Below are 12,379 nucleotides of genomic sequence, written 5' to 3' on the forward strand. Positions count from 1 at the left end.
ACTGGATCTTTGAACAGAGCATTAGCCAGTCCAGTGACGACAGTCTCGAATAGACGAAGCCAAGACGGGAGCAGACGCAACCGAGCGAAAGACCGGGTGCGCAAAAATGACTGGGGATGCCAGCGCGCTGACAGGTCGCCAGATAGGAGATAACAACAAAGGGAGATGGCTTCTCTCTACCATTTCCTCCCTTCTCCACACCCCCCCTCCCTCCACGATAAGGAGGAGACGGGTCCCCAGTGGCCGGCCGGCTGGGCTGGCCGGCCGGCCGTATGGGAGTGTCAGCGTCTTCGGGGTGAAGGCGCAGCCGGGGCCTGGCAAACGCCGTCGCCGCAGATCGAAGTGCCATCTGGGCCCACTGACGTGGCACCAGATGCTGTCGGGGCTTAGCATGATCGGGGGGGAAGAGTGTGCCACTCGCGCGCGCATCTCACTCGGTAACGTGTTAACCCGTTGAAACCGGGAACGCGTCTTGTGTAACCACTTAACCATTATTTTATACTTTGGGCTATTCAAAAATAGCAGATCTGCAAGCTCATAGCGCGGCACCGAGTGCCGCGGTATGAGCTTGTAGATCTGCTATTTTTGAAAAATCGTGAAAAAATCGTGAAAATGTGTGCAAAATGTGTGCAAATCTTGAATATATATATATATATATATATATATGAATATATATATGAATATATATATATATATATATATATATATATATATATATATATATATATATATATATATATATATATATATATTTTTTTTTAAAGCAAACATTCTTAACTCAAATCTTTGCTTCTGGGGTGGTCCCTGGAACAACGTATTTTGAGATGGTTCTCCGCTGCCAAATACATATAATTTTGTGGTCCTTGACATGAAAAAGTTTGTGAACCACTGATATTATAGCAGCATACGTTTTTCAGAAAACTGTTAGGATTTAGAAGACATTTTGTAGAATCCCCCCTGAAGCAAAGATTCGAGTTAAAAAATGTTTGCTTTAAGAATATTTGTATATTCAAAGATTTGCACTCATTTTCACAATTTTTCAATAGCCAAAGAAATCTAAAAATAACATGCATTCCCGGACTGAACGCGTTAATGGAAGGGTTTTAGATGCCCACACTTCTCATTAGCACGTCGCCACTTTCCATTCCACTCCCCCGGGGTGCCAGGTGCTCCCCGTGCTCTTCGGCACTTGGTTTTCATTATTTCCTATAGCAGGGAGGGGGCAAACGGTCGGGGAGGGCACGAATTTTGAGTGCCGCATTATTAACATTATTAGTAGACAGTTGGATGTTAACGTCAGATTGTCCTTGAGGTGGACCTCATCGATCTGTTTGTGAAATGTTCCCAGTGCCCCTGGGCGACACGAGAAAAGCTAACCGTTTTACAAATTGTTGTTGACGACAGTGGTGGAAAAAGTACTCATATGTTTTACTTAAGTAAAAGCATCAATGCTGCAATGTAGAAATACTCGGTTACAAGTAAAAGTCCGGAATTCTAAATTAACTTGAGTAAAAGTACTCATTATGCAGAATGTCCCATTTCACAAGGTTTCAAATGTATACAAATCTTTTGACAATAGCAGATCTAGAAGCTCACGATACGATGCGTCACGACGCATTGTGAGCTTGTAGATCGGCTATCGTCAAATGGCCTGAATGTATATAGGGCTGGAGTGGTTGATGTGTGTTTTGTAATAATAATCTAAATCTACAAAGAAACTAGTAACCAACTAAAGTTTTCAAATAATTGTAGTGGAGTAAAAGTACAATATTTGCCTCTGAGATGCAGTGGCGTAGAAGTAAGTGCTGAAAATTGGAAGTGCTCTAGTAAAGTCGAAAATACCTCAAAACTGTAATAAACTACAGTAAATGTACTTAGTTAACTTTCCACCACTGGTTGACAAACTGCCTGTCTCTCTCTCTGTCTCTGTCTCTAGGTCTCCAGCTCTTGGTAGACACTCCAAGTAGCCTTCTCTAATGAGGATGTCTGATACTGTCACTGTAAAAGAGACCAGCGACACTATGAGAGGCCTGGAGACCCCGGAGGAGAACCACCACGCCGCGCCGGCCGTCGCCCCCGACAACGACGACCACGCCGACGGCCCGACCAAGAGCGACTGCAGGTAGACCCCCGTCACAAGTATTACATCATCGTCTAGTCGCAATTATTTTATATAATCGCAATTATTTTATATAATCAATTCCATGTAAAAAAATGACATATATTTAAAAAAAAAGTCAAACATTTTGGAAATAGCAGATCTATAAGCTCAAAACGCGCCGCGATGCAACGCGTTTTGAGCTTATAGATCATCTATTTCCACTATTAACTCATGCAGTGCCAATTAAATAAAAGAATATGTGCGTACTGTGCCAGCGATTTTTCGATTTTCTTACCTTTTTCAAGTAGTCACAGACTATTTATCTCCAGTATGATCGATCCCCTGACGGTTGCTAATCACTGAGGGTTTACACCGTGTGGTTTCACACATGTCAACGAGGTCATCGCGACCTCGTTGACATTAATTAATTTAATATTTTGTTCCAAAAAACGGTTATAACCGATTTTTGGCACATAACGCATGGCTTCTCAAAAACGGTCCGGACCGTTTTTGGCACTCAATGTGTTAAGTAATAACCTAACCAAGAAGTGAATGGAGCAGCAAATCTTCGGATCACGATATCTTGCGTTCTGAACGGAAAAAACACGTCGTTGGCACGTTGCGCCATTGCGGAAAAAACACGTCAATGGCACTGAATGAGTTCATGTTTATTTTTAAGTATAAAGTAATTAAATATGTGTTATTTGTCATATCTTCCCTGTTCAACTTTTGTTTCCGAGAGCTAAAAGCCAAACAGAAATGTCATTTTCATTCATAACGTTCCATTCATTTTCAACGACAGAAACACAATGAAATCGTGAATCGCAAATGATTTGAGTGATTAATGAATCGTCAACTTAAATGTGTAACCGTGACAGCCCTAACTGCAGGGAGGAGCCAAAAGCCCCGCCTCAGGCCTCGGACCCCCAGCAGCAGCAGCTACAGCCACCTCCTCTTCCTCCACCTCCTCCTCCTTCTTCTCCTCCTCCTCCCCCGGCTCACACCCAGCCGCCATCTCAGCCGCCGCAGCAGCCCGAACGAGACGCCGGCGGCTGCTGCCAAGACGAGGACGAAAGTCAGGTAATGGAATGAGAAATAACATAAAAACCGCTTTTCACCAGTGGTGGAAGAAGTACTCGGAACGTAAAAAATACTCTGTTACAAGTAAAAGGCCCTGTGTTCAAACTGTTACTTGATTAAAAGGCACAAAAGTATTGGCATCAAAATATACTTAAAAGTACCAAAATGTTTGAAAATAGCCGATCTACAAGCTCACAACGCGACGCGAGCTTGTAGATCAGCTATTTAAATAGTATAAAATGGGGCTGAAGTGGTTAATGTATGTTTTTTATAATGTAATAATTTATATCTGCAAAGTAACTACTAACTCAAGTTTGAAAATAATCGTAGTGGAGTAAAAGTACAATATTTGCCTCCGAGATGTAGTGGAGTAGAAGTAAAACTACTGAAAATTGTAAATACTCCGGTAAAGTTTAAAAAAAAAATCTCAAATTGTACTTAAGTACAGTACTTGAGTAAATGTACTTAGTTACTTAACACCACTGGATTTCACGCATCGGGCGTTGTATGCTCCATTCTCCTCCTCCTCTCCCACGGTCCCCCTGCCTGCCGGCCCATTTCCCCTCAACATTTGGCCCTCACCCGCCCACCCCTCCCTCCCTCCCCCCTCTAGAACTCACCTCAATCAACTCTCAGCCACTCCAATTTCCTTATTGGAGCGCGGTGTGTCAGTCGAAAGGGGCTCGGGTCGGTGTCATGGGACTGAACTAAAAGGTATATGTGCTAGGAGATGTTTTGGGGGGGGGGGGGGGGGGGGCATTATTGGGCTTTTGTAATGGCAAGCAGAGTTGAGCAGGAGAAATAATTGCTTTCCGATACAACGCAGTAGCCGAGGGTGCCCCCGGGGAGCCTCTGTGTGAAGCACAACCAATCAATTGTCAGATAATTGAGTTATGAGAACCCTTGCACAGGCGATACCGTAGAAGGAGGGGAGAAAAGAAAAAAAGCCTCTACCCGGTTATTATATGCTTGAAGGTTGTGGGTGGGTGTAGGGAAAGGGAGGGTTGCAGCGTCCAAATTTCATTCCCCCCCCCCCCCCCCCGTCCTCTCTTTGCTGACAGGGTAGCGGGCGGGCGAGCGAGCTAGTCCTCTCCTCTCCCCTCCCGATGCGCTGACATTTCAGCTTGGCTCGGCCTCAGTGTTGTTTGTCATCTGAAAGAGTGCTGAGCCTTTCATATTACAGTCCTCTCAGAGACGGGGGCCTCTCTCCTTAACCCATTAAGACCGGGAACGCATCTGTGTCATTTTAAGATTTCTTTGGGGCTATTCAAAAATAGCAGGTATACAAGCTCATAGCGCGGCACCGAGTGCCGCGCTATGAGCTTGTAGATCTGCTATTTTTGTAAAATCATGAAAATTCGTGAAAAAAGAAAAAGCGAACATTTCTAACTCAAATCTTTGCTTCTGGGGATTCTACAAGTGTCTTCTAAACGGTTTTCTGAAAAACGTAATTTGCTATATCAGTGGTTCTCAAACTTTTTTTCATGTCAAGGACCACCCAAAATTATATGTAGTTGGCCGCCGACCCCCCCCATCTCAAAAAATGTTGTTACAAATGTTTAAATTTAAAAAAAAATCTCTATATATATATATAAAATATCTAGATTTTTCAAAAAAAGGGCCATTTGGAAGCCCATGAGGGTCCCTGGACCCCAACTTTAGACCCACTGGTGTAACAGAGTGTTTCCAGTGAGCCAACATGCACAACATCAGCACCCTGACTCTGTTTGACCAGAATGGAACTGCTATTTTTGAATAGCCCAAAGAAATCTAAAAAAATGACACACACAGATGTTCCCTGTGTTCCCCGGTCTTAAAGGGTTAAGAGCCGGTCCAATACCATGGCAGTCACAGAGGCACAGGAGGCAGAGCACAGGCTGCAGCCAGACAGCCAGCAGTCCTCTCTCCACTCCACGCTTGTGAGAGCCAAGAGCCATGGAGGAAGGCACATAATCTCTGTCTGAAATCCCAGCTTATCCACCAAACTTCTCCCATGTCACTCCTGGGGGCGGGGGGGGGGGGGTTATGGGAGGCGGAACAAACTGTATTTTTTTCCAGCCATCTGTCTCTTACACTTTGTAGTTTTGATGTGGCTTGCTGCACACAAGGTGGGGAGGAAGGCATTGTGACCGTTTTCGTCGGCCATCCCTCTTTAGAGTCTAGAATAGGCTCTATGCACAGCAGCCATATTATCACTTCCTTCACAGGTGTTACCAATGATACTAATGAAGGCTCTGTTCCATTTAGTGTAGCACAGTGGTTTCCACGACCCCATAACTCTGAGAGTGCGGGTCCATTTGGTTCCATTTGTACACTCTCAGAGTTACACACCCGTAAGGGGCCATTTGGAAGCCCGTGAGGGTCCCTGGACCCCAACTTTAGACCCACTGGTGTAGCAGAGTGTTTCCAGTGAGCCAACATGCACAACATCAGCACCCTGACTCTGTTTGACCAGAATGGAACAGAGCCTTCATTAGTATCATTGGTAACACCTGTGAATTTCTTCATAATATGGCTGCTGTGAATAGAGCCTATTCAGCATTTAAGGCAATGTTTAGGCTAGAGCCTGACCCATGACAGACGTTTGGGTCCGATTCTTAGAGCGTCCTAGGCGACCGATTACCGATGTTTTGACAGATATTTTTTCCAAAAAGTGATTGTTTTTTTAATCGACATGAAAAACTTTGATTTGATTAAAGTTTGTATTTGAGAAGTTTTAACTTGAGCAAGATTTGGAGATTCGATAGATAATGAATAAAACAACCTGAACCACTGAAGCCCTATTCAAAAATGTGAGATATAGCTGATCTACATTACATTACATTACATTACAGTCATTTAGCAGACGCTTTTATCCAAAGCGACTTACAATAAGTGCAATCAACAAAGGTAGGGAACGAGAGCTACTAATCACCAGAGGTTATAAGTACATTTCCTGCAATAACAAGCAACCAAGAGCATACCTAGCGCTAAGGTAAAAGTGCAATATATCAGCTACCTATTTCCTTAAACAGATGAGACAAAATAGCTAAATCAAATGAGCAGGAGCTAAAACAAATAATTGTATTGACTAAACAAGATCCGATAAACAATTCAACAATAAAACAAGCATTCGTACAACTAGTTAACAACAAGTAGGCCAGGCAAAGAGGAAGGGTAGTGTTTCCTGAAGAGGTGGGTTTTCAGCCTGCGGCGAAAGATGGGCAGTGACTCTGCTGTCCTGACATCAGTGGGAAGTTCATTCCACCACTGTGGGGCCAGAACAGAAAAAAGTTGTGACCGTGTCGATCGACCAGAAGATCTATTAAGCTCACACAACACGTTGCGATGAGATGAGTGTTTGTAGATCTGCTATTTACGATATTTTTGGCCTACAATGACATCCCCCAAATTGAAAATCGGGACGGTTCGGTTGCATACTTGCCGATACTGATATGGCTGTACTTGTGAGTGTACAATTCCGATAAGCATTTTGTTTAGGCGTGTCTGCATTGGTGGACGTCGAGTCGTTCAATGGAACTGACATGGACACAATTTGAGGTATAGCAACGAGTTTTCAGTTTGCCGTGCGCACACAGGAATGCGGGATATGGGATCCTTTTCCCCTGCGAGCGTTTTAAGTTGAGATTGGAAACAAATACTAGATTTTATATGAACGAATGAAAAAGGCCAAGCTATTGCTCTAGTGTAGCTCAAAAATAAAATCGTTGTTGAAATCTTCTTTATATGACAGACCGTTGTAGTATATTATGGTGACCGTAGCCATGTTTGGAGTTTAAGCCATAGTTTCTCTTGTCAGCAAAAAATATTTAGTGGAACTGTTTTATTTGTATTTAGTTTTGATATATATATATATATATATATATATATATATATATATATATATATATATATATATATATATATATATATATATATATATATATATATATATATATATATATATATATATATATATGCCGATCCGATACCAAGGAATTTATCACATGACGATATTTCATTTTTCAGTAATATTTGCTTCAGTTTCAGTTGTTGCACAACTGTTTTATACTCCTACTGTACTATTTACTCTTTTTATTACTTTAATAATAGTTGAAGTGCAGCTACAATTTAGTAATGGAATTGAAACCCCTTCAAGGAACCCCGAGGGTCCCTGGACCTCACTTTGAGAACCACCGTCCTAGATTGCGTTGTGAGCTTGTAGATCGGCTATTTTCAAATAGCCTAGGTATAACATAGGGCTAAAGTGGTTAATGTATGTTTTATGATGTAATGATTTATATCTGCAAAGTAACTAGTAACTAAAGTTTTCAAATAATTGTAGTGGAGTAAAAGTACAATATTTGTCCCCGAGATGTAGTGGAGTAGAAGTAAAAGTATAGACAATTGGAAATATTCCAGTGAAGTAAAAGTACCTCAAAATTGTACTTTAAGTACAGTACTTGAGTAAATGTACTTAGTTACTTTACACCACTGTGTATCGGTACAGTACGTCTCTACTTGGGCCTTTTTCACTCAATGCTGACACCATGTCTCATCTCTTGTCTCATTGCCCACCGTACAGCAACAAACGCCCGGGCAGTCAGGAAAGCGGGCCAAGGTACAGTGGCAAGAGGCATGTCTGTAACAAAGTGTTTTTTTTTCTTTTTTTCTGCTGGGCGGACCCAATCAAATTCATCCGAATGTTTGTATTAACCCTTTACGAACGGGAACGCATCTGTGTCATTTTAGATTTCTTTGTCTATTCAAAAATAGCCGATATACAAGCTCATAGCGGACACATACATATCATTTTGGGGGTGGGGTCCGCGGACAAATGCATATCATTTTGGGGGTCCTTGACATGAAAAAAGTTTGAGAACCACTGATATTATAGCAACATAATCTTTTTTTCCAAAGAAACTGTTAGGATTTGGGAGACATTAGTAGAGTCCCCCAGAAGCAAAGATTTGAGTTAAAAATGTTCACTTTAAAAAAAAATATATATATTCAAAGATTTGCACACATTTTCACGATTTTTCAAAAATAGCAGATCTACAAGCTCGTAGTGCGGCACCAAGTGCTGCACTAAAAGCTTGTAGATCTGCTATATTTGAATAGCCATAGAAATCTAAAAATGACACACAGATGCGTTCCCGGTCTTAATGGGATAAGTTGTAATTTATATATATATATTTTTTTTCTATTCATTTGTGTTTTCAGGGGAGGGGTTTATGGTTGACTTGCATAAAATGTGCTTGTTTTTCTGAAGGGGGGCGGGTGTATAAGGGTTGTTCTGCTTGTCTGCACGTTGCTGTCGGAGATGTTAAGATCCATCACTTGATCACGCCTTTGCAGTGATCTTTAACTCATCATTAACACATTTTTTTTCTTTCAACATTTGCCACGTTGATGACTTGAGAGCATGACGTAGTCTTGAAACTCTGGTGAAAAGAAATAAAAACATTAACACCAAGTACATTGCTAGTGTGTACATTTATTCACAGCAGCCATATTATGAAGACATTCACAGGTGTTACCAATGATACTAATGAAGGCTCTGTTCCATTCTGGTCAAACAGAGTCAGGGTGCTGATGTTGTGCATGTTGGCTCACTGGAGACACAATGTTAGACCAGTACAGTAGGACTAAAATGTGGCTCCAGGGACCCTTATTGTTCCTTAAGGGGTTTCCAAATGGCCCCTTACGGGTGTGTTAACATTTGTACACTCTCAGAGTTATGGGGGTCGTGGAAATTGAAAAATCTGAGAACCACTGTGCTACACTAAATGGAACAGAGCCTTCATTAGTATCATTGGTAACACCTGTGAAGGAAGTGAGAATATGGCTGCTGTGCATAGAGCCTATTAGATTTATTTTTGGCCTTGCATTGCACGGGAACCTGTTTTTTTTTCTTTTCTTCCCTCTTTTTCCTTCCTTCCTCTTGCTTTACGTCCCCTCATAGCACTTTGGTTTGTGGTGTTGTGTAACAAATCTCTCTGTCCTCCATCCTGACGACTTCTTCTTCTTCTTAACCATCACACCTCTCCCCCCACCACCCACCAGTCTAACTCAAAGTTTAAGTTAGTTCGGAGCCTGGCTGTTTGTGAAGAGTCCTCTCCTCCCCCTAGTACCTCCTCTGATCAACCACGAGAACATCAGGTAAACCCCCCCCCCCCCCCCACCCCACCACCCCAGTTCTGTTCTTCCAACAGTCAGCACCACCACCACCCACCAACCCTCCAACACAGTGGTGTAAAATGACTAAGTACATTTACTCAAGTATTGTACTTAAGTACACTTTTGAGGAATTTTTACTTTACTGGAGTATATTTTCACTAATTTTACTTCTACTCCACTATATCTTAGAGGCAAATATTGTGCTTTTACTCCACTACAATTATTTGAAAACTTTTACTAGTTACTTTTCAGATATACATTATGATATTATAAAACATACATTAACAACTTTAGCCCTATTTTATAACTAGGCTATTTGAAAATAGCCGATCTACAAGCTGACAACGCGTCGCATCATCGCGACGCGTTGTGAGCTTGTAGATCTGCTATTTTCAAACATTTCAGCACTTTTACTTTTTGGTACTTTTAAGTACATTTTGATGCCAATACTGTTGTACTTTTGCTCAAGTAAATTTTGAATTCTGGACTTTTACTTGTAACGGAGTATTTCTATATTGCAGTATTGGTACTTTTACTTGAGTAAAGAATTTGAGTACTTTTTCCACCACTGCCTCCGACACACAAACCTAACCCTATCCTCTGGTGTCTCAACTGCCATTTCAATACATATTCATAACATCCCCATAACGCTCCCCTATAATGTCCAAACAGCCAAAAGAAAGGTGCATGCCGTTATAAAGTTACTCCCCTCTTTTCACCAGCTCTATTCCTTATTTCATCCTTGAGCAAGTTGAATATCCTTTGCTTTTTTTTGGTTTTCTTTTTCATCAAAATGACACCATTAGAATGACATGTTTTTTTTTTCTCAAAGTCTTGCTTTATTTTCACAAATATTTTACAATTATCTGCAATTTGCCCTCAGTAGAGCCCCTTAACCCATTCAGTCCAGGGACGCATCTCTGTCATTTTAGATTTCTTTCGTGATAATGTGTGCAAATCTTTGAACATATTTTTTTCAAGCAAACATTTGTAACTCAAAGCTTCTGAAGGTCTCTGGAACAAAATATTTTACAAATGTTCGCTTTTAAAAAATACATATATTTAAAGATTTGCAAAAATGTTCATGATTTAAAAAAAAATAACAGATCTAAAAGCTTTGTTTTTGAGATTGTAGATCTGCTATTTTGAAATAGCCCAAAGACATCTAAAAATTATACACAGATACATTCCCGGTCTTAATGGGTTAAAACTAGAATTACATGCAAATCACTCAAGACTCAAATTATGTCTTTTATTAAAGGTAGGGTAAGTGATATTTTTTTATTTTTTTGTGTTTTTGTTAAAAAGGTTAAAGTACTATATTTTTTATAGTAATCATTGCTACAGAGTGTTTGTTGGGTCACAGGGGTCTCTCCAGCTCTTTAGTAAACAGAATATAGTACATTTTCAGGTAGGTGACACATTTTAAGCCAATCAGGAGAGAGCACTGAAAATACATTTTCTGTTTAATAAAGAGCTGGAGAGACATGGATAATCCTTTTACTGAACAAACACCCTATAGCAATGAGTACTATCAGAATATAGAGCTATTTAACACTTATTTTAACAAAAGCAAATCACTTACCCTAAGATATTACTAAATAAAGGCAGGCCTAATGACCAAATTACCCCCCTAGCGATGGTAAGGTGTATTGGATCCCAGTGAATTTGTTCTTTTGTCAAGACTTACGTGACTAACTCGGATAGTAGATATACCGTCTCAGCTGAAAAAAAAACCCTCAGATAGTAGATATACCGCCTCAGTAGGAAAAAAACAACTATAAATTGAGTGCTTCGCTGTAAACCAGTAAACCATAATCGGACCCCCAAGCTGATTTTCAGTTGGCGAGGCAGGGACGAGTCCACCGCTCTAAAAACGTAAACATTATGCGTGATTTATACGCTTGTACATCATGTCACGCAACTAAGTACTGTATATATTAGGCGTTGCACCCCCGCTCCCCCCCCCCCCCCTCCCCGGAGAGGGGGAAGAAAATCCCTACTCCCAGTCCCATGCGTCATGTTGTGTACTTGTTCTGTCCTCTTCCTACTTTTGTATTGACTCTGAAAAGCATTAAATGAGGCTTTTTTTCTCCTCCAAATCTTTTTTTTTTTCCAAAGAGGAAGACTTATTCAATCCCAGTGCCTCCCCACCCTTTCCAACCCCTCGTAGGGTCTTCTTTGTCTGCATCGGTCGGGACAGAAAAGCTTTAAGCCCCAGCACTCTGGATGCATATGGGCTTTTCCCATGCCTCCCCGCTAAGCCGCCACAGAATGTGTTTAATAGACGTCTAATAAACGGAGGGGTTTGCTTTTAAAGTCGTTTGTTCTGATTCCAGGTGCATTAGACGCAGTCCAGCTCTTAACCCATTGAAACCGGGAACGCATCTGTGTGTCATTTTAAGATTTCATTGGGCTATTCAAAAATATCAGATATACAAGCTTGTAGATCTGCTATTTAAAAAAAATCGTGAACGTTTTTGCAAATCTTTGAATATATATATATATATTTTTTAAAGCGAACATTTTTAACTCAAATCTTTGCTTCTGGGAATTTTACAAAATAATGTCTTCTAAATCCAGAACAGTTATTTAAAAAAACGTATGTTGGTATAATATCAGTGGTTCTCAAACCTTTTCATGTCAGGGACCCCCAAAATTTGGCTGCGGACCCCCATCTGAAAAAATCCTCCAATTTTCAGGGACCGATATTCACCATTTTTCACAATTTTTCAAAAGATAGCAGATCTACAAACTCTGTGCGGCGCTGCAAGCTTGTATATCTGCTATTTTTAATAGCCAAAGAAATCTAAAAAATGACACAGATGCGTTCCCGGTCTTAATGGGTTAAGTGGCTCCAGAGAAGTAAATAAACGGTTGCGGTTGTTTCCTCCCCCCCCCTCCCCCCTGAACCAACCTGCAACCCTGAGGCCAGTCCACTGTGGCTGTTTATTTTATTCCATCCGTTTCTCACTTTGCTTTTCCTCAAACCCCCCCCCTCCCGGTAATAATTCACACCACGTTCTCCACCAGAAAGCC

The 12,379-nt window shown here is 41.0% G+C and overlaps 1 protein-coding gene across 1 annotated transcript in view; it reads left to right on the top strand.

The window, feature by feature from the left end:
* LOC311065193 (R3H domain-containing protein 1-like) overlaps window positions 1-12,379 on the top strand; it is a gene marked incomplete at its 3' end in the record, with an annotated part of 55,291 nt that overhangs the window by 9,221 nt on the left and 33,691 nt on the right. The window contains exons 3-6 of the mRNA XM_084085410.1: window positions 1,937-2,122; window positions 2,980-3,181; window positions 7,746-7,781; window positions 9,227-9,322. Of these exons, the coding sequence (XP_083941536.1) occupies window positions 1,977-2,122; window positions 2,980-3,181; window positions 7,746-7,781; window positions 9,227-9,322 (480 nt within the window). The 5' untranslated portion in view covers window positions 1,937-1,976. The remainder of the gene's footprint in view (window positions 1-1,936; window positions 2,123-2,979; window positions 3,182-7,745; window positions 7,782-9,226; window positions 9,323-12,379) is intronic.

This window comes from Gymnoscopelus microlampas, assembly GCF_963454915.1.
Source record: "Gymnoscopelus microlampas genome assembly, chromosome: 17".
NCBI lineage: Eukaryota > Metazoa > Chordata > Actinopteri > Myctophiformes > Myctophidae > Gymnoscopelus > Gymnoscopelus microlampas.